This window comes from Megalobrama amblycephala, linkage group LG6, assembly GCF_018812025.1.
Source record: "Megalobrama amblycephala isolate DHTTF-2021 linkage group LG6, ASM1881202v1, whole genome shotgun sequence".
In the NCBI taxonomy this organism is placed as follows: domain Eukaryota; kingdom Metazoa; phylum Chordata; class Actinopteri; order Cypriniformes; family Xenocyprididae; genus Megalobrama; species Megalobrama amblycephala.
In genome coordinates, this window is record NC_063049.1 from 20,177,982 (window position 1) to 20,202,521 (window position 24,540).

Sequence of the window (24,540 nt, forward strand, 5' to 3'; positions counted from 1 at the left end):
AAGAGACAGGAAGGAGTGTTTACATGAGGCATCCTCACTGCATCTCTAAAACTGCTAATAGAGTCCTTCCCAAAGCTTCGGTTAGAGCTTGAACAACATGGGATTATTATTTTTCAGTCTACATTACAGCTCTAAAATGAATAAAATGTTTAACTGAGTTAATTACACAATATGCCTTAATAAATCAAATTAATACAATTAACAGCATATAATGAAAAGCCTCCAAATGAACATCCTTTAAAAGTCAGATATTATTGTCACAGACAAAAATAAATGCATAGAAGTTATGAAAAGTGAGTTATATAAATGTATACCTTCTGAAGAAAAACATCTTAAACAAGCCATTTGTCAGACCTGTCTGATGGCCCGTGTAAATAAAGTGTAAATAAAACTCAGAATCATGCATCACCATGATGGAGAGAGAAACAAAATATAAAATTATACATTTAATGAAATATATACACCACATTTATTAATACTTTTTACAGCTGTTTTTTATTACAAAATCAAATCTGATTTAGAAGCCTCTGGTTTGATACTACAGCTTGAAAAAAAATCATAAATGTTGATTATTTTCCCTGATACTGTGATTGTCATTATTTTGATTAATAGAATTTACAAAAAAAAAAAAAAATGTGACGTGTCCGATTGTTTACAATGCTCAACCACTGACAAAAAAAAAACAAAAAAACACCACGAACAGTAAATCTTGATGCAATGGGAGACCTAAATGGAATACTATAGTCAACACTTTTCACAATTAGTAACCTTGTTTATTTATTCGATTACTTGTGCAGATCTAGTCAAAAATGCCAACAGCAAAGAAGCAGAACCAAACGGAAGCTGAGAACACCAACAGTATTTTAATAAGACATGCAAAAGCAACAAGGAAGTTGTAGAGGACATTTTAAAATGTTAGTGTTGACAAAACAGGGATGTGTGAGAGAGACTGGAGCTCATCCGAAACCCAGTTGGCGCAGTGAACGGGCTGATGATAGCATGAACTGCCCTTGGCAGGCTTGTGGTTTTTCTGAGCCTGCTCTGGCACACAGAGACCAGTTTCTCCACTCCATAAAGTGACGTCTATCACAATCCACCTGTGCACAGAGAGTTACAGGCCTCCGAATTTAAAAAAAAAAAAATAATAATAAATATCTCTGATTATCATATAGCAGTTTGACAGTCTGCAAAAGGAAGGAAAGTACTGTTTCCTGGTGTGTCATGAGCAGTTACAGAAAAGACCTAGTTCTACAACGTACACATACACCAATGTTTACAATTCAAAGCTCTACCCAGCCTATGGAATATAAGCTGTAAAAACAGTTTATTAAGACTGAAACACTGTTATGATGCCAGAACTACCAGCACATTAACCAGTAGCGGCTCCTGACCGTAAATTCAGGTATGGCAGATTCTGGGTCTTAGCACTAGTATATGATAAACATTTTGTAAGCTTTATATTCTAATAGCTGAACACATGCAGACACAATTTTGGCACGTCCTTGCGTTATTCAGCGTGAGAATGTCGCTCTGATGTTGACTCACAGGAATGCATAGAATGCTATCTTAGTATTGCCTTAATGTCGTATTTATTGCCTCAAAATGTTGTTTTAAATTGTTCCAAGTTGTGGAGGAATTCTAGTGAGGAGAGGAAATTCACTTCTATTCTCAGAACAACATAAAACGAACACAGAACTATATAAAGGCTATTCACACTAGCAGATTTAAACTTTCATTAATATGTTACTAAGAACAGACATGCCAACTAGTTACTGACCTGATGCAGACTAATATACACATAGCTGAAGAGGATTGATATCATACTGGTCTGGAACGTGAAAATAAGCGGGGTGCTGCAGTTCCATTTTTCACCACAGATTTAAAACTGTGGGGCACTGTAGAGCTGGGGAGGACTCAGGCACGCGCTGCCCAGCTTAGTGCTCACTTTACAACTTAAAATAGTCTAGAAAATCTGAAAATATTTGTTACAGAATGCTGAACACATTTACAATTTATTATTGATTTAGTTTATATTGAGGTCTATGTTTTGGATGAATATTCTGGTGGCCAGTGCCGTGGCTGACGTTAACATATGCCTGTCTACATTTATTTATGAACAGCAATTGACCCTTCATATGCTCCGCTCCCTTGGGTTACTACAAGCTTTGAAGAACGTCCCATAGGACTGAATCTGAGATATCTGTGAACAGTGTTATGTTCAGTAAAAGACAAAATATTGAAGGAATAATATTCAAGGAATGAAGCAACAAAACGAAAATTGTAACCCTTATCTGTTGTATTACACAGTAACATGATTAAACATATCAGGCTTATCACTCATGTTCAACATGTTTTCGCTCTTGTTTATCACATATTCTATTAATAGTCCCAGCAGCTTCAGGATAACTTTAAGCACTAGGAGAACGTCACTGAAATACTGATTCACAAACTTCAGCCTGTAAAAAGCACCAAATATCTTTATATTCAATCACTCACTGCACTATGAGCCGACACATCGTGAGTGACACCTCAATATGACCTCAATATGACACTACAAATACATCTGCATGATATCCTATTTCTCAAGTAAACATGCCAGGAAATGTATGTCAACATTTAACAATAGGAGTAATGGCACTCATCTATGGTAAGAAAACTATTTTCAACTCAAGGAGGGACAAATCGTCAGATTTTCAGACTAAACTGATGAAGATGTCGCTTTAACAGTAAAATAATTACCTGAATTACACATGCATAACCGAATCTACTGAACAGCACCATATGGCAGCACCAACTGCTATTCAAACAGTCTGTTCTGAGTTTTACTTTCATTTTCACCTAGAACATTCCAGAATTTAACAAAATTCAGACTTCTGTTGGATTCACTGATTTATCAGCATCTCATTTGAGCCTGAAGCTTTTGTTAAAATAAAACTTTAGTTATTTTAGTTTTCATTATATTTCATTTTCAGTGCAAATTCAGTTTAGAATTAAAAATTTTTTTTTTTTTTAAATAATAAAAAATATTTTGTATTTCTTTTACAGAAATTAGCTTAAAACTTTGATTAAGATATTTTTTTAATTCAGATTTAGGCTTTTGTTTAAATATAGCTTTATTTATTTATTTATTAATATATGTAAGGGTTAATCCACAACTAGATGTGCATTAAGTAATTCTATTAAATATATTTATTAAATAATGTTAATGCACGACGTGAAAGCAATGAAGCTAGCCGTGGATCATCCAGCTTATACCATGGTCATTGGCCAGCACTGACAAGTTCAAGCTGTTATAGATGATTGAAGCAATAACTGACCAGAAGGGTAAAAATGACAGTTATTTTCAGATATTAATTAATTAATTAGGTGTCTCCTCTTTCTGCTAAAAATGAATTTGTGAGTTGAATTACTTCAAAAACAATGATGTTAACAGCGCATTAATATAGAATAGTAATTATTCCGACTATAACCACGTGTTTATTAAACAGGTTTAGTGCAGTTTTAAAAACAATATATGCGTATGTATTTGTATATAAATATATGTCTCTCTGTGCTTTTTTTTGTCCATACGATGGATGTCAATGGGCACCAATGTAGTTTGGTTACCAACATTCTTCAAAATATCTTCTTTTGTGTTCTGCAGAAGAAAGAATGTCATATAGGTTTGGAATGACATGAGGAGCGAATAAATGACGTCAGAATTGTCATTTTTGGATAAAATATCTCTTTAACGATATATTTACAATATACCTTTGCCTATATAATGTCATTTTTGTAAATATAAATTTTAAGTAGAATATAAAAAAGGCATTAAAAAAGACGATTGGAGACAAAATGACAAAAGACCCTAACACCGTGTCCTAACCAGGTGTGACGCGACGCCGCGACAAGCGATAAAATGTATCTTTTCCAGTAACGTTCCACGACGTCGCGGCTGAAACAGCAACACAAAGTATGGCAATGAAAATATCAGGTACTGTTTATGTGCTTTATTTAACGTTAAAAGCGTCTAATGTGAGTTTGAATATCATTCTGTGTTCCCAGTTTTTTAGCTGTAATGAAAACAACACTGACTAATTCACCTCAGATCTTGAAAATAAATAAATGGGCACAAGAGTGTTCAAACTGTCAACTCAATGCGAACAAACAAGTGTATTCTATGACAAAGATTGGTTCAGTCACTCCGTATGTACTTTAAACAATGTTTAAATTGTGTAATATTTATGAATTTTACTATGTACTAACCCATTTCATTGCGTCTGCTGTGTTCTTGCCGAGAAAGCCCGCCCACACTCTCTTCTGATTGGCTGTGGGTTTTGATTGATTTAATCGCTTCTCATCGTCACGTCGCGTCTAGTGTGGACAGTCAAATTGCTTGTCGCTGGAATATTATTGCATCGCGTCTGGTTAGTAGGGCCCTATGAAATCCGTTTTATTTTTTCCCAAATTCCGTTTCAGATTCAGATTCAGATTCCGTTTTTTCCGTTTTATTTATTTTTTGGCTCCATTTTAATAGTTAAATTAAATTTTAGTAATCAAAAAGCATGTCTAATTAATTGAAATAATGAATCTTGTTCAATTTACCAACAATTTAATAAAAGTTTAACAAAAAAAAACAAAAAATACATTTTTTTATGGCCCTATGATAAACGTTTTATTCTTTCCCCTCCAATTTTAATTTTTACCAAATTCTGTTTTCTGGATTCCTTTTTAATGGTTTAATTCCATTTCAATAATCAAAAAATATGTCTAATTAATTGAATTCTTAAAAACAACAATATTAATTAATTAAAAAATATATTTTTATGATTTTTTTTTCTTCAGAAGTTCTGTTTTTTTCTGGCAATCAAATGAACGCATACCATTTAATTTATCTTTTAATCATGAAATTAAACTTTTTGTCAAACAATGTGCTGCACAACAGAGCTTTACTGTTAAAATTAAAACATGGAAGAAACACTGAGATTATTGTTTAAAAATATATTTTAATAATTTATTGTTAAATTAATTTATCTAAATTCTACTGTACAACAGTACTATGTTTCTGTCAAGTTAAATCAAACTTTTATTTTGACGGTTTGCCAAGAGCTTTGAGTTTCTCTGTGTTTATGACGGTAGTTTTCTCAAATGAAGCAGTTAAATGCTGATGAAGTGACTTTCAGAGCAGCTCTGGAGATGAATTTGTGCGTTCATATAGTGAGGCGACAGAGGACGAAAACACCGCGAGCGTCGCATGTGCTTCAGCGTGCGTGCGTGCGCCTGCGCGATTGTGTGTGAGGTAAATGAAACTGCGCTTCCGCATCATTCATTTCAGAGTCACACAGGCATGCAGGATTCATGTTTAAATAGTATTTTTGCAGTTTAATATTCACACTCACTAGTCTATATCGCAATTTAATTTAAGTGTACTGACCTGCTTTTAATTCATTCATCAAAAAATTGACAAATTCCGTGACATTCCGCATTATATAGTAAATTCCGTTTTTATGACTGGATTCCGCGATTCCGTGATCGCGGAAATTATAGGGCCCTAGGTTAGGACACGGTGTAACAGACTTCAGACTTAACTCATACTCCAGTTTAAGGTCCTCAAGCTTGACTCAGACTTCAGATGAAAGACCTGTGAACATCAAGCTTTCAGAAGTCAGATCAGATGTCTGAGATAAGCATTAAAAATACTGTGTCATCTTGGAAAAGGTTATGTTCCTTCAATGAGTGAGGAAAGACTTGGACAGTCACATAAAAGAGAGTGACACATTGAACCGGAGTGGTCTTACAGCCACTTTTAAAGGAAGTGACAAACAAATGTCTTACTATCATGTAAACAAGACGTGAAAGACGGCAGCAAATATTGCATTTATTTCTAAATACGCTTTCAGTAAGTTTGAAAGACACAAACCACTCACCATTTTCAAAGCACTGAAACTCAGTGCCAACTGAAGTAATTTCGTATCCTAGCAACATGTCTGTTAGTGAACAATATCGCTGAGACAGTTAGCGCCGTTTGCACCATCAAAAGAGAGAGACTTTAACGAAGGCACAGATGGGTCAAATAAACGGAAATGTCTTTTTAGATTTCAGTTTCAACAAATTCACTTCTTCAGTCTGTCTTCAAGGCCACCGCACAAGTCCACATGCTATTTTTTCCTCAGGGGATTGAGTCAACAGCATGACCCAATATATTCTGAATGAATCACTTTAATGAACTTGGCAGCTAAACCACAAGTCAGTACAGGGGAATTTGAGAGGAATGCGTTGTCAAGGTTTGTGGCTACTATTTTGGTTCCTTATCATGTTCATCTAAAAAGCTCAATGGCTTAGGCATGAAGTCGTAAGAACTGTCATCAAATAAGGACACGTTGACACAGCAGCAGAATATGGAGATCAGTCCTGTATTTGAGTCCTTAATACGGTTACTTTCACACACATTTCAGTTATTTATGGGAACGACAACCACATTCTATAAACGATCTATAAACGATTTTCATGACTGAAAATACGCACGCTGTGTGAACGGAACTGGACTGGACAACTATTGTCTGTCACGTCATACAGTGCGAGAGAGCCGCTCTGCATAAACATGTGGCTACCGTTTTTTGTGTTTTTTTATGTTTTGTTTCGTAACTTACAGTGACAGAGATATGAGCTGCGTGTCATCTGAAGGTTTTAGATCCAGTTACGGTTCTCCACCGGAGCACCTCCCGTCAGTTTTGTGTTCTACTCACGACTCAAATGCTCCGCTCTCCACACAGATATAAAAGCTGCTGTCGGTTAATAAAAAAGTTGACGGATGAACTCGATTGGACTCTTGTCATGTCAAAAAGTGATAAGACTTTTCAGTTTTAAGGAAGTCACCATCTTTGATATTACTTTAGTCACTCTCGCTATGGTTACTGGTGAGAGAGTATGGGCTTGACTCCAGTTTTTGTTTCCTCAATGATATTCTTTATTGATCACCTGAATGTTTGTGTGTGGAAATGCTGTGGCATTCTTCATAACACAGACAGACCACAAGCTTATATTACATTTACAGTTACTCTATTTATTTGTTTATTATTTTTGTAGTTTAAAATAAAAAATAAAAAATAAAATGTATTAATATTATTAACATATAGACATTATAATTAATAAGGTATGATTATAATAAGTTCCAGTTATTTTATATAGTTAGTGTACTTGGAAATTTAACAAAAACTGGTTTATATATTAAATAACCATGTAGTAATACAAGTTTTTGCATAACCCAAATAAAAAAAAATAGTAATATTTTATTACATTTTTAAAATAACTGTTTTCCATTTTAATATATTTTGAATTGTAATTTATTCCTGTGATGTCACAGCTGAATTTTCAGCATCATTACTCCAGTCTTCAGTGTCACATGATCCTTCAGAAATCATTCTAATATGATGATTTGCTGCTCAAGAAACATTTCTTATTATTATCAACAGTATTTTTGTGGAAACCATGGTGCATTTTTTCAGGATTCTTTAATAATCAAAGTTCAAATGAACAGAATTTTTTTGAAATAGAAATATTTCTGTAACATTATACATGACTTTCCTGTCACTTCTGATCAATTTATAAGTATTTAAACCTTACTGACCCCCAAACTTTTGAACGGCAGTATATGTAACATGGGTTAAAAACAAGATTCAAAACAGTAAAGCTAACATAAAACGGATAATTAATCAAAATTCTGTTTGGATGAGTCACATTTGAAGCTGTTGAAAAATATCCAATATGCGCACCTGTGTCAACACACCACAAGAATTCTATATTAATGAAACAAGTTTGTGATGTTGCTCATCATAAACTAAAATCGTTTCCTGCTGTTGCAAGCACCCCTTAGTAACAAGTTATTCCTTATTTTGACTTGTTTGGGACACATCGCTTATTGCTGTTGCAGTACATGTTTCCAAATGCAAATAAAGCAGTTCTGCCCACTGACAGATGCACAAATATAGCTACCTACAAATGTTATATAACAGTCTTTACCATGGCTTGATATACCACCAGCATATGTCCAATCCCTACTCACAGTACTAGAGAGGGAGAGTGACGTCTAGCATGTCTGAAAACGACACAGGCACTTTACCTTAAACACACTGGGTTTGTTCTGTTCAAAAGCAGAATATCAAACTCTATAAATCACCCAATCACACGTATATTGTGGCACACATAATTAGGGTCCTATGATTTCTGCGATGTGGTAAATGCAGATGGATTCACGGAATCCAATCCAGTCATAAAAATGGAATTTACTGTATATCGTGGAATGTCACAGTGATGCAGTATCGTCTGAGGGCCCGAAGACCACGGGCATCCAATAGAGGTCTTCAGCCTTGTCCCTTACGCACAGAGATTTCTCCAGTTTCTCTGAATCTTTTGATGATGGTATGCATTGTAGATGATGAGATTTGCAGAGCCTTTGCAATTTGACATTGAGGAACATCGTTTTTAAAGTATTGCACAATCTTTTTACGCACGCTTTCACAGATTGGAGACCCTCTGCCCATCTTTACTTCTGAAAGGCTGCCTCTCTAAGACATCCCTTTTATAGCTAATCATGTTACAGACCTGATATCAATTAACTTAATTGGTTGCTAGATGTTCTCCCAGCTGAATTTTTTCAAAATTTCTTGCTTTTTCAGCCATTTGTTGCCCCCGTGACAACTTTTTTGAGACCTGTAGCAGGCATCAAATTTGAAATGAGCACATTTAATGGATAAAAGAGCAAAATTTCTCAGTTTAAACATTTATGTTATCTAAGTTCTATTGTGAATAAAATATTGGCTCATGTGATTTGAAAGTCTTTTAGTTTTCACTTTATTCAAATTAAAAAAAAAACATCCCAACATTTCTGGAATTCGGGTTGTAAATAAATAAAATAAAACATTTTATAGGGCACTATAATTGTTAATACATTTTATTGATTCTATTTTTTTAAATATTAATATTTAAATTAAACCATTCCCAGTGCTGGGAAAATTACTTATGAATCGGTTACCAATTCCAAATCACATGACAAAAATTGTAGTTAGTAACGTAATCTATTACATTACACATTTAACGTAATATAATCCGACTATTTTTTGGTTACTTTTACATTACTTTTGACCAAACTTATTTATCACATTGATTTGAAAAGGATAATCTTGTACTATATCGATATAAAAATACAAAGAGAAAGAAAATATATCCCATTCTTTGTTATTAACAGAATAAAGTGCATTAAATATTACATTACGTCAGGGTTTCCAGAACCGGGTTTGTGAGTTTAATGAAAAACTATTAAGTAATTAAATCATAAAAATGTAAATAAATCATACATTTTATCATTATTATTATTTACTTAATCTTATTATTGACCTAGTCATTACCTTAAAATCTTGAGTACTTCAAGTAAATATAACAGGTCAAAGAGGTTCAGCTGACAAAAAGTTAAATGACTCACTGGGTGATAATTCAAATAATAATTCATGTGTTTTGTCAGGAGCTGATTAGACATGCAATGCTGCGATGTTGAGAAAACACTCAAAAATGAAATGATTTCTGTAAATCCACTGATCAAAATCTGTGTGGGTCTCAGTTTTCACTGACTGGCTCATGACTAGTGGCTGGTTCCACAAACCTGGAAGACCTTCTGATCGTATATAAGAAGTAGGCTGTTTAGAAAGGACAATTTTTAAAGTAGTAGGGAGAATCGATGAATTACAAATAATTTACTGCCATTTGTTAGCACAACGTAATCATCTAATCGATAAAAAAAAAAAAAAATAACTGTAGAGTGATTACAAGTATTTTAAAAAGGAACATAATCTAATTACAAGTACTTAATTTTTAGAAACCGATTACATAATCCAGATTACATGTAATCTGTTACTACCCAGCACTAGTCTCACAGTAGTGTCAGTAAAAGCTGGTTGGGATGATGAGCCTGTTTAAAGAAGATTTATGATGAGCCTGTTTAAATCGTCTACCAATGATCGCAAACCGCCTCTCGCTAGCATGATGATTTCAAGGGGTTCTTTCTCTGTGCCTGGCCTGCAGAGTCTGTGTCGAACAGGCTAAATATTTATCAGGGAGAGTTTCATTCAATGTACTCATTGACCGATTCCCACAATGAAGGCTGAGGCAGAGGCGTTTCACTCAGCAAGAGGGTGACAAAGACACACTGTCCAAAAATGGTGTAACTAAAAGACGTGGCTGACATTGTTTCATCCGTTGTCAAACTGCATCCACAACAGAATATCTATGGACATAGAGGCCTTCTGTACACTTGACTAAGCTTCTTGGCTTACTAATGCCTTTATGTATGCCATAAGCACATACTGTAGCAGGTAGACTGTTCGTCACTTCTGAAACACTGCCCTCTGCCAGCGACTCTCAGAGCCAATGCAGACATGCTAAACAAGAACCCCGTGGACCACAATATGACTCAATGAAATTTTAACATCAACAGCAGTCTTATTTAATATCTCTGTTCATTTTTTAGGTGAACTAATTGTTGACATCAAACGACTGGTACCAAATGTTTGGTTGTGTGATGACGCCTGACATTTGATGATGCATTTTGTTGCCATATTTCTAACAATAACTGCTGATCTGCATGCAAAGAGCAGACTTCTGCTTCATTATTACAGATGCATTTTATATCTTTACAAACTATGTCGACCTGTTACAGAAGGGCCTTTATTTATGCAACAGAAAAAGTTTTTATAATTACAATATTTGGGGTCAGTAAGATTTTTTTTTAAAGAAATTAATCATTTTATTCAGCATTGATGCATTAAATTGATCAAGAGTGACAATAATGACATTTATGTTACAAAAGATTTCTATTTCAAATAGAAATCTTTTGTAACATAAATGTCATTATTTCTATTTCAAATAGAAATCTTTCAATTTATCAAAGAATACTGAATCAGCAGTACAACTATTTTCAACATTGTTTATAATAAGAAATGTTTCTTAACCCTTTGACGCGTACGATCACACTGGTGTGATTAGAACGTTCAGTGCATCACGTAATCAACTGCCAAATTCAAATGTGCGTGCGCGCTTTGGCTGGCGCTAAACCAGAGATGGACGCGCGCAGCGCTTTTCATATATTACATATATGCAGTGTTTTCAACCAAATAATGTTTATTTTAGGTTTCAGACATTTAAATACACATGAGTACTAACAAAACAATATATTTAGATATTGTTGCGGTGTGTCACGTAACAAACAATGACGCGTCACCATGGAAACCATAAAGTGATACATTCTAAATAACGGTCGCCTTAAAAAAACCTCACGCTGGAGGGTCAGCCAGAATATTTTAAACTTACGTGCGAAAGGGTTAAGCAGCAAATCAGCATATTAGAATGATTTCTGAAGGATCATGTGACACTGAAGACTGGAGTAATGATGCTGAAAAATCAGCTTTACCATTACAGGATTAAATTACATTTTAAAATATATTTGGAAAAAAAAAAAAAAAAAAAAAAAAGAATAGAGAATAGTCACAATATTATTTTTTTACTGTATTTTGATCAAATAAATACATTTTTGAGTATAACATTGCAAATTCTTACCAACCCCAAACCTTTGAACGGTAGCATATAACATTTACATTACATTACTTTTACATTATAAAGGGGTACAACTGCCATTGAGATGAATGGACATGCAAACAGATTTCAAGGTATTACAACCACTCTTTGGTCGATATTTTGGACAAATGTTTCTCTACAGCAGCGTATTTACATTACGTATAAAAAATCCATTTGAAGAAAAATTCCAGGACCATCAAACGTCCATCAAATAAAGCACACATTTCACAGACACGCTGAATTAATCATTCAAATTCCATCAAAACTCATTAATAATGTTCTCAAGTCCTGTAGATTGCTGTGATCCCTCCATCACTCTAGTCCACACAGTAAGAGCTGCCTCTTCATTCATAACAAATCACACAGAGCAAAACAATACTCAGAGTTGTGCTCAGGGAGCTGGTGGGTGCCGATTTGCTCAGAGGTTTCTGAGGACATGTTGTTGATGCCCTCTCAATCATACATATGGAGAGACAAAATGTAAATGGCCGATGCACGAGTGGGATTCATGAATAAAAATCTTACTGAAAAGTTTCTCAGTTGCGTAGGGGAAGATCCCACAAACACCAGAGACATTGTGCTCTAAATGCCAAATGCAGAGATGCAGACGGACCATGAGGGATGGACAGTGACAATTTAATTATTATCAGGTTTTAAAAGGATGAAACGATCAAGAAATTTAACAAATGACAATACAAAAATCCACAATCCACAATCCACAGTTAATTTATTACAGCATTACACTAGCAAGAAAAATCACAAATAACCATGTAATATTCCAAGTGTTTCTCCTAGAGAGCAATGAGATTAAATGGAGAGCAAATGGAGACATTATTTGTAAGTATATAGGCTTATACTTAAATTCTATTTCTCTTTCAGTAATCTCAAGGAAGTCTTTTTTTTTTTAAAAAAAAGGAAAAAAAAAAGATCTAAATAATGTCACAAACTGCTCAGATTTGCTACATTAATTTTGGATCAATGGAGTGTCTACATAAATTAAAAGAAAAGTATTAAAAATCTAGTTAAATGTGTGTGAAGTTGATCAGAAAAAACAAAACAAAAAACCTTTTACAACAAAAGTGCAAATTTAATGACTAAAAATGTGGTGGAACTGTAATTATTTTTTTTTAATACCTTCAAAACAAAATCTTTTACTTTATTTTCAACACATTTTCAACCGTTTTTCAAATATTAACAAGCATTGATGCAGTTTAGTTAAAATATTTTTTCTAATAAATGATAAAAGATTATGCCAAACTACTTAATGTTTTCTTTTCAAGAATTTTGTTCATTTAAAGTGATAGTTCACCCAAAAATGAAAATTATTTCACACTCCTAGGTGTATATGACTATCTTCTTTCAGACGAACACAATCGGAGATATATTTAAAAATCATATATAATCATATATAATATTTAAAAGTCTAAATGAATTTAATTCAGAAATAAAAAAAACATGCTCATTAGACAAAGACATGCTCAGAAGACAAATTAACAGATGTGGACAAAAATGAGTCCCATTTAAACTTTTATTTGCATTGTACATGCATTAGGTGTTTTTATCCAAAGAAACTTACATTGCATTCATGACACACATCTTATCGGTTCATGCATTCCCTGGGAATCAAACCCATGGCATTGAAATTCTACATTCTTATATTTTTATTTGTCTGTTTTGATTCCTCCTAAGGCGATTTAGCAGAAACTTCCTAGACAAAGTCAATATTTAAATAAAACATAACTGAACAACTTCTGAGCATAAAAAAAAAAATCCTTTGGGCCAAAAACAAATACATGCACTTGTACAAAATGCAATGTATAATACAGGATCCTTTTCATACATCTTTGACCTCTCAAGAAAAATAAATAAATACTCCTATTCGGTTGCCATAGTAACCATAGGATTATTCTCACTGTTGGGTATAGACTCGGTTCTGCCAGAACAGTTGGAGCACTGATAATATTTGCGAACACCGCTGGGCAAGGAAAAGCTCCCTTTAAGGGTATGGCGCACCCTCTTCTGAATGCTGTAAGACGAGGCAGTGTGCCCTTGATGCGGCTGCAATGAAATATTTACAGCCCCCTCTATATTACACATATTTCTTGTGACAGTTGCACAGAAGGACAAGATAAATGCCATCGAGTTCAACAGACTGGCAACTTCAGAGGACAACAAATGAAGCTTCGTAGTAACACAACCATGAATGGTTAGGAGAAGAAGAGGTTGTATTGGACAGGTGCTACTGACCAAGCCTGACACCATCTCACCAGCGCTAGGGGCGAACAACTGCTCCGACACACACACTCACACAGCGTTCAGTCAGAGTGAGCCAGTCAGGGCAGAAGTGCAAGACGTGGCACCTGCTGGGTTCTCAGCTGCCCGTTTCCCCCACCTGCCATGCCACCCAAGAGCATGACAAACCCCAAAGCAGTGCCACCACCGCGCCATGTATGAACGCTCATGCTGCGGCCGCTCAGCAGCACCCTGCTCAGCTGAGATATCCCACAGTCCCCTTCTGCAAAGGTAGGCTTCCCTCAAGCTGAGGCTACTGTGAATACATGCATTTAATGGAGAAATATTTGTTGAGCACATTTTAATCTGAACTTACTACTAGTTCTAAAGCATTTTATCCAAGATTTTTTTGTGTATAATGTAACAGAAACAGTATTAGTTTATGTATGCTTGCCAACAACAGACAACCTTATGATCATTTTATATTTGTACTGGTAATTGCTACATATTAGAGCTGAATGATTCTGGATAAATTGATAATCACGTTTTTGTTTGTTTGTTTGTTTCAAACAGAGAGCACGATTCTGAACAAACAACTAAACAAAATAATGTAATTCACTAGAGGTTCTGGCAAAATGTTAATTCCTGCAGTGCATTTAAAATTGTTAATTCATCTGAATTATTTAAAAAACAAACACGGAATGATTCAATGACTTGCTCTCATTAATACTTCACTCGTTAAATTACTGGATAATTCAGCATTTTTGAACAAATCTCTTGAATGAATGATTCAATAACAAATACATTTTTAACATTCACTTATTGCCACCTTGTGGCGTAAAGATGTAATCAATACAATCATTATTCGAAGCACCAAAATACTTTCAAAATGTGATTCGCTCTATTTTGATCGCTACTAGGGTTGCACCAATACCATTTAAGGACCGAGTACCGATATTTTTTTCTGGTACCGATACCAATGCCTATACATTTATTACTATTTTTCTTTCTTTTTTTTTTTTTCTTTTTTTGGTGATGTGGCAGTTTCCAAGCACAACACAGTGAGACTAATGAATGTAGGACAGTTTCTTTATTATTACTCCAATGAAAAAAACTAATAATTTTTATGTGCTTGACACAAACTTAAAGCGCAAATTTCACAGTGTCCAATAACCTTCAAAAGGCATAATTACCAAAGTCATAATAAAAAACAAAAACTTTTTTAGTTTTTCTGTTTTTTTAAAGTCTTTTTTAACCTGCCTTTCAAAAAGTGCTAAACAACTATTACATAACAAAATTTTATAACGTAACACTGTGAACCAATGAAAACACAACCTAGTGACCAGATTTCTCATGGTGGAATATGGTACGAGTGGGCAATATGACCATGATATGAGAAATTTTATTTCTTTCACGATAGATTTTATATTTATATATATATATATATATATATATATATATATATATATATATATATATATATATATATATATATATATATATATATATATACACACATACATACATACACACACACACACACACACACACATTCATTTAACATCATTTGTTGTTTTATTAACATTAAATGGCAAATATTTAATTAGGCTGCTATCATTTTAAGACCGAATCCATGGATGTAATATCTGACACATATCCTGTTTTCACCCACCTGTTTATGTCCACGTATGCCATAACCGACTGTATTTATGTGAAATACTCCACACGATGGACATTTTGACGACTGTTTGTGCATTTGACCATTCAGACGCAATGAGAACTGATCACACGCTGTCTCAGAGAACTGGGATCACGCGCAAGAAAGAGAGAGAGCGCTTTAGTCTATATCATTCAGTGCGATTTGCATGCAGTTCGCAATGTGTGGTTTGTCATCATTAATTCTGAAGTATCTCCACACCCCTGAGCCTGACATTGTTTCTGCTGCGTGAGGTCATGAGAGGTATCGGTCTTTGGTATCAAGTATTTTTATGAGTACCAGTACAAGTACATGAGCTTGGTATCAGGCCGATACCGATACTGGTATCAGCATCGGTGCATTCCTAATCGCTACCATAGACAACAGTGTTATCCGAACTATAAACTTTTATCCCAGTACTTTTGTGATAATACAAATATTTGTGACACAGAAATAATGATACTGTGTGGTTGAAAAGACTGTTTGTGAAGCTGTTTTATACCTACACATGATAACCATTTCCTCGTTCCGGTGTGATTTTGTCATAGGTTTATTAGACACAGGCGAACTGTTGTCATTTAGGAATGAGACCGCGTGGGTGTTTGATTCGAGATCTCGATCTTTTAACGATTAATCGTGCAGCTCTATTACGTGTACAAGAAAAGAATAGGGAAACACAATTTTGTTCGAATTTCCGTTTGTTTTTTGAGTGTGAATAGGACATAATAAAGAAGCAGATATAACAAGGGGTGACAGATCTTTTTTCATTGTGATGTACATCCAAGTGAAATATCGGGCAGGGACTTACAGTCTTACAGTCGATTGTAAGAAAGGGGCTGGTTTAAGAGGACTAAATGATTGGAGAAGTCCGGCATACATCACCAGAGAGAAGTCTGTCATTTTACTGGAAGATTGAGTTATGATATTTTGTTTAAACATTATGAGGTCAATTTTTTAAAGAAACGTACGCATGGATGAATCATTCACAATAAAATCAATAATGTGCATTTAGAAAACATACTTTAAACTTTAATTTAAACAAACTTACAGCAGGAAATGATTGTAATTTTTTTAAACCATGTCCATTCACATTAAGCCTTTTCATGCTAACCCCTTCAGCCTTTTTCCTCATCCCAGAAAAAAAATACAGACAGACCAAGATTAATCTGAAGATTAAGTGTACGTACAGGGACAGAGTCAGAGTACAGTTTGAGATTATAGCCCCACACCTTTCATGTGCTTCCTGTCACCATATGGACAATTAAACACAATAGGTATACACACAAATAACAAATAGCCAGCTAGCAAAAGAGCTACAAACGACTAACTTTCAGCCACTCAAAGGGCAGAATCCACTCCACTGAATAAAACACAACACGACTAAAACACATTACACCTGTTTACAGGTTCAACAACAACACAGACCCTCTCTCTTTAATAATACTCAACAAATGAGAAACATTATCATTAGCCCGCTAGTCTACAAACAAACACTTGATAAGAGCCAGTGAAGAGAGCAGCCAAAGCTGCTTCAGAGGAGATTACAGCATAAAAGCTTCTAAGACAATCATTCTCACATTCTTTATGATAAAATCCCTTTTCTTCCCTCTGCCCCCTTTATAGCGATAAAGGGATTAACCAATGAGGAATTATGCATTACAGTATTTTAATATCGAGGGAGGCGAGGTTACAGAGGGCATAGAAGAACTAGAGTAACAAAATTAATAATTTCTCATTTCTTTCGTAAGGTAAGATATTGTACTGACAAACCAATGTGGGGATTTTTGTGCCTGTTGTAAACCTCTGCAAATTGAGACTCACGCTGGACAAATACAGGGTTCAAAGAGAACAAATCACTTGATATTCTATTTGAGCATGTTTTTAGATGCATTTTGAATGTGTGATAGAAAAGGCGGCAATGAGTTTCATTCACAGAGAGTTTAAACATGATGCATTTATGAAAACAAACTACATAAGGACTGATGCTTTAAACCTAAAAATACCTAAACTCATAACAAAACTGAAATGATTTTTAATATCACATTCGCTGCATACTATTCTCAGAAAAGAAACACTCAAGTGTGCATCAAACTTTGACAAGAATCTTGAGTCGTTTATGATTTTGCACAAATACTCCAGGATGTATTACAGGTCATATGTTTGCCTTATTAAGTGACAATAAATAAAGCTGTGATGGGGGGGGGGGGAAGGTATTACTGAATCGACATCATCGCTGAGATCCTAATGCCCCTGGGTTTTGTGACTAGTTCTCTATTGAGAGTTCAACTTCATAACCCACTTTTCTAGCTTCCACTTTACAGTTCTGTTCTTAGCCTTCTTCATCACAATCTATTCAACTCATGAGCCAATAGAGAAAAATCATTTGAACTGGGTGGATCATTTTTAGCCATCCAGATATAGCCATTAAATCTACAGTCTATCCTTTAGACACCCTGAGATAACTACATATTTAAACATAGATATTACATATTAAAAAGGATAAGGAAGGTGATTGGAAATTAAAGCATAGGGGTAAGTAGTTATAAACTGCCTTTCAAGTCGGTAAAATCATGTTCAACATGTAAAAATTCTTCTGCAGAACAAATGATTTGATTGTAGGATCTATAATCATGGAAAACTCATATGAGCATCACTATAATACAGTAACAATTTCACTCAATTTAAAACAAAAATCTATTACTAAATAAAATGCATCGTTATTCTGAATTTAACCAGATTTTCTGTAATCAATTTGTGTCTGTTCAATACACTAGAATTTAAATATGAATGTTTGTACTGCAAGCTTCAAAATCATATTTTTTATTGTTTGGATTTGGTTGAATAACCATTTTATCAGATAACAAAATGAATTATTCCTAACAAACTAGATAATTAAAATGTCAGACTTGCCACCACACATAAGCACAGCAACAGGATATGACAAATGAAAATAGGAAATATGTCTAAACCTTCCCTGGTGGTTAAAAAAACCAGATTGTTTAATACATTCACAAAAACAGACACTTCAATAACAAGGACATAAATTAAAGATTTCTGGTTAATTACAGTTGTCTAGCACACACTCCTCAACTAATTGCACAGCCATAAAACAAGCTATTGATTCATATTTCACATTAAGGTGAATTTAATTATTTTGGTTATTTGGACAACATTTCAGATGATTTTGAAACATTATCAATGAACTGTAAAATGTGTCATTTAAAACTGATTCAAATGACATCCAAAAACAATATTTTAGTAGCCCTGGAGACACTTTTGAAACTTTTTACATCTATTGCATACATGCAGCTCTGTTCTGCCCTATATCTTGCTTCCACTCCCTTATTGCAAACACAGAGGACTCCATAATAAAACATCACAGGGAAACAGGGAGAATCCTGAAAGGAGCACAGCCTGCTCAGCAAAGCACTGCTTATTGTAAGCCACAAATTTAACAATCCAAAAGTAACATACATCAATGGAAAGCACAGCTGCTATTCAAAAGATTTTGTAAACCAATAAAACCACTGCAATAGATCTTTCACAAAATACACAGAAAAAAAAAAATACTGGGACAAAATTACTGCTCTAAATAGATATCCAAAACCAATTCACAAAAATATCATTTTAAATAATTCTCTTACAAATTACTCTTTATTCTCATTCTGATTATTCAAATTAGACTATTGTAGAAAATGTGAAAATAAACTGATAATATAATACCTGTGTCCTATTTTATTACATTGAATTATTAAAATTATATGTAACATTTAGAATTACCTAAGACAGATGACTCAACATTCAGGTAAGAGGTAAAAGTTAAAATCCTCAGTCTTGTTTCACAGCTTGTTACAGCTTATTGATGAAAATATAAAAAAGCAAAGGGCCACTGAAAACAATGGATCATAATTGTATATAATCAAACAATAGTTAATAACTTATAGATCAATATGGCAATATGGCAAAAACAATACTCATTTAAAATGAAATATGCCTATTTTTGCCATATGCAACATGTGATAATATTTTAACATTGCTGTACATGCTATATTAAACTGCATATACATGTATTATTATTATTTTTTTTTTTTAAAAACATTTAATTTTTAAAATAATTCACAAAGAATTCAACTCTCAAAAAACATGTTTACTTTTAATTATTTCTGTAAATTATAAAGTCTGTTCAGCAAATGCAATATAGCATAATAAATAAATCCAATTACAATATTCATTTATTTAGGCTAATTTAGACTCTTTAATTTAATATTATCAATTTAATCTCACCTATATCTTTTTTTTGTAAAGTCTTGTAAAACAATTGCCAAACAATAAAACCAGTATAATCTTTAAGCCAACAATTCCATAAACAATCAAGTCATGGTATGACAAATCTGAATAATAATAATAATATAATAATAATAATGTAAAATATTGACTCATTCTACTAAATGCCACTTTCTTTAGGCTTAATCCTGTGAAAAATTATCAGTGTTATACGAAAACATTCAGTCGTAATGCATTCAATTTTAACAGGTAAGGCTATCTCTACCACAGTATGGATATGTCAATTAAACATGTAAATTAAAACAACTGTTAATAAGCACACCTTCAACTGCATTAAACACAGAATACACTTATGATTCAGTGAAATATCGATATCACCTCAAATTACATTGTGTTCAGGTTAATACAATTAATCACAACAGCAACAACAAACGACTGTGCGGCTCCATTGAATAACCTCGTCACGTGCATACAGCATATTAGCATTACTCAGTAAATACGAACTAAAATGCACTGTAAAATGAACACTGACGTAAATAATAACTAAAATACCTATTACCACTGGGCATAGGAGACTAAAGAACCATACCTAACACATAAAACGCATAAGCACCTTGTGTGTGAGGATTATATCCCGACATAAATGCGTCCAGATATCGCTCATGTGTAATTTGAGCCCCTCCAGTTCGCTTCAGATTACGTTTCTGATTCTAGAAGCACTCTAGAACTGCGTGAAACGTTCTAGAACGAGCAGCACACACACTTTCTGCTCGTGCATGCTGCTTTCAGTCATGTTAGGTTGAGTCTAGCAGCAGCATGGCCGACTCTTCCAAATCAAAGACTGGCCATCTTGACTGCGCACTTTATGCAACACGCTCCCCGAGTTACATGCGACCCTGTGAGGCGCCAGAGACCAGTATGATTGTGGTTTACGAAATAACAGCAATGATTATTTTTCGATTTAAAGCGTTTTGGGTGACGACTTGTGTGACGGGAAGACGCCGTAACAAGCGTACATTTGATGTAAACTATAAGTCTGTACATGTAATTTTACACAAGCCCTTAAATCTCAAGGTTGTGGGCTGTTCTCTAGCCATTTCTATGCCGCCCTCCCGTGGAACACACACGCAGGGCCTATAGGGGAAATCACGTGGGCCACGGAAGGGCCTAAACACGCGCCATGAGGTCATGCACAATGATCTTGTTCTTGTACAATTCAAGCATAAGAAAAAAGGGCGTAATTTCTGATTTCAGATATGTGTTGGGTTAAACTTTATTCCTAGGTTTGCATTCACAACCTGGATCTATTGCACATAAAACACGGCGTGTTTAAGCTTTTCAAGAGGGGGAAAATGACAGCACAATTTGGGCTAGATAATGCAAGGAAACACCCAATATCAATACTCTTTTTCTTAATGCTTGACACATACATTCAGAGAGCGCTTTGCAGTTTATAACTTTAAGACAGCGTAATTTGAGTCAAGTGTGCTTAAAATGAAATTCAAGAGCTCGTTAACCCTGACAAGAAATGTATTAATTAAGGTAATAATATGAACGGGCAAGAAAAAAATTAGTACTGAATAAAAGTTAAGCTTGGGAAGGAAATATACAAAAAGCTAAATCTAAAAATTAAATTATACATCACAGCTTCATAAAGACAAAGCACTGCACCACCAGCGTCCAAATGCAGCAGACTTCACGCTTCTTTGCATTGCAAAAGAATATAAATAAAGTGAAATTATTACCTTAGTTTTTTAGGAACAGAGTAGTCGACCTCGATGACTTTCCCATGTAATTCAACTTTCCCTGCGAGCAGGAAACAGAACAAATGACCACAATTACAGTGTGCATTATCGACAGCTGATATATTTCAGCGTTTTTATTATATTTGTAAAACAAACAACAGTGCGTGAAACGTAAATACGTGGGATACAATAGCACGTGCAAGTTCGTGCTTATAAATGCACGTCGGCAACGTAGTGAGTTTTATCATGTCTACATGTAAGGTGTAATATCTTAACCACATGTCCTGTTATGCCTGATTATATTATGCGAAATGCTTGATGAGCTGATACGATATGAAGAATGGGCAGCCATGCTTTCCACTCCCACTAACCACATACGAGCAATGAGGAGAGTTTGAAGAATGGGAGGTCAAAGGATAAGACTCTTCTGCCTAAATTTGTCCTGTTTCTTCAAGTCGGTTACTTTTATGTTGCATTCACGAAGACTCGCGAGCGTGCGAGGAGAATATAGAGGTGTTGTGCATCTGTTAGTGGCCTGGCGCAGCACAAAAATTGGCATCTCACCTCCGTCCCCCCCAGCTACCTGTTTATTAGCACTTTCCTCCAGACCCCCATCACCCACCTTCAAGACACCTCGTAAAAACATACCTGGACACCATAGGAACATGCATGTGACGCCTTCTGCTCGCTCAGTTCGCTCGCTTCTTTTCAATAAAATCAAGACAAAAAATAACTGAAAAATAATTATGCCTGCCACCCGAGCATCAGACCCATCCGATACATTCCTATGGGCCGTTGGCTGAGAAATAGCCCGCTTTCGGAAGCCCGGCTTGGCGAAACGAGCGTGAATTTGGAGAATTCTATCATAAATCCAACTTGTATCGCGTATTGGAAGCGAGCGCGAGTGTGATTGAGCTCGCGGGCGTTCATTCGCGCACTGGTCCGCTCGCGTGAAGAACTGGAGCAGCGCGCGGCTGATGCGCGAGCGTTACTTTTTCTTTTCCCTTCCAAGAAAGTGTTTTACGTTGTCAGTCCCAGATAAATATAACCGTGACTTTCCGCGATGTGGAAAAACGCACTTACCGGATAGAGTCTCGATGGCTTTAATCGCCCAGTTCTGGTCGGGGAAATCCACGAAGGCATAGCCGGATTTGAGCAGGACCTGGTCGGTCACGGGAAGCTTCCTCTCGCTGAAGAGCTGCTTCAGGTCCTCCACGGTCACCGAAGGACTCAGATTCCCCACATAGAGTTTGTTCATGGTCTATACGAAAATCTATACGTCCAAATATATCGGCGTGCGCGCGCGTGCAATGGATTGCTCGAAGTAAGGAAAACAAGGAGAAAATAAAATAGAAAAAAATAAAATAAATGTGCTGAAAATCAGCCGTCACCCCCCAGATGCAGCCGGACCCCCCTGCTACATATACACAACTATGTTCCTGCTCAAACTCTTTTACTGGGATTGAAAAAAAAGTCTCGTTGCGACGTTACTCTGTTGCCAACAAGCGCCGCCTCTAAATAAAACCGCTCTTAAAAATCACAAAATTACTTTTGAGGTGTTTATGGACTTAGATTGGTGTCTAGTGTTCAATTTGCCTGCATAAATCTTTGGATAAGGCATATTGATGAGACTCAGTGAGCAACACAGGAGGGCTTATAGTTAATTTAAATCCACTTACAGAGAGAGAATGTCTGTTCAAGTCAATATATATTTATACATTTGTAGTGATAAGTCGTACAGCCCTTTAGCTTGTGTTAATAAACGGATGCACGTGAATTTGAGTCATTCTCAGAGGCTGCTTTCATTTGCAATCGTGATTGACAGCTTGATTGACATCTTTTAGGGTGTTGTGGATTGATGGGCGTTTTCCTCGCTCCCTTGACAGAATAACCCGTTTGTTTGTTTTATATTCCTTTACACTCAACTCGAGTTTGATTCTAAATTTAATCTACGATTAATAATTAGGGCTGTAAAACCATAAGCACAGACTCCAAAGAGAATAGCAGCTGGAAAATGAGACTTTCTCTGGGAACGCCCACGTCAATGGAAAAGAAACAGGAATGTGAAGAAACCTTATGGAATTATGATTTAGGAGGAGCATGCACGTTATATATGAATATAATGCATTGATTCCACTTATGTAGACTGTGGTAAACGTTTATCAAATATTATTCTAATGTTTGACATTTAATATTTGAGCCAAATCTTTTCATCATGCCATACCTGTGAAATATATATACACACACACACACAGAGAGAGAGATAATCAATATTCAACATCTAGATTTCTTCCATTGCAAATTAAATTAAATATATATTTTATATTGTACATTTTTTGCTGATTTCTGTACATTTATACATCAGTGTTTCATACTCATCAGATCTCCATATCGCACACTGCAACATTATACGCGTCCAAATGCAGCAGTGCCAGGTAGCAAATGTGTTAGAGCAGCTTTATCTTTACTAATACATAATCTGTAACTAAATTGAGGCCATTAACTGACAGTTTGTTGTGCTTAAAACACCTTGAATATGTTAGTGGCATCTTCAGAAATCATTCAAATCCCTCCCACAGCCAGGTACAGTAAAGGAAGGCAGTCGCAGATTGGTCAGCTAATGCAGACACCCAGTGTACAAATTAATGCCAAATCCCTGAGTATTTTAAACTACATTTAACACATGCTGGAGAAGTATTTCAGTTGATACTATTAATAACAATATGTTCTCTGAGGTAAAGAGACGTAAATTGGAACAGAGCTCTTTCAAGCACTGGTGTTCTAGCTTTCCTATTCAATACACCTATTCATTTCTCTGCAGTTTAAGGCAAATGCCTCAAGAGAATATTTGTATGCATTAGATAAATATGCCATCCATAACTTTACCTTTCTTTTCTGATTCTCAACAACAGCTTGTAGCTATTCTCAAGAATTTAGATTCAATCCTTTAGGTTTGAATCATGCATATTTCATGTTTTGTGT

The 24,540-nt window shown here is 35.1% G+C and overlaps 1 protein-coding gene across 5 annotated transcripts in view; it reads right to left on the reverse strand.

Moving 5' to 3' along the window:
- The window catches only part of igf2bp2a (insulin-like growth factor 2 mRNA binding protein 2a), a 72,642-nt gene extending 49,329 nt beyond the window's left edge, over positions 1 to 23,313 (reverse strand). Inside the window, exons 1-2 of one of the 5 annotated variants that reach the window (XM_048193263.1) lie at positions 22,642 to 23,303; positions 21,559 to 21,619 (exon numbers count right to left, since the gene is read on the reverse strand). In XM_048193263.1, the coding sequence (XP_048049220.1) occupies positions 21,559 to 21,619; positions 22,642 to 22,816 (236 nt within the window). In that variant the 5' untranslated portion in view covers positions 22,817 to 23,303. Of the gene's footprint in view, positions 1 to 21,558; positions 21,620 to 22,206; positions 22,569 to 22,641 lie in introns of those variants that run through there. The other 4 variants (XM_048193262.1, XM_048193261.1, XM_048193259.1 and 1 more) reach the window with 4 other exon arrangements.
- Between the last annotated feature and the right edge of the window lie 1,227 nt (positions 23,314 to 24,540).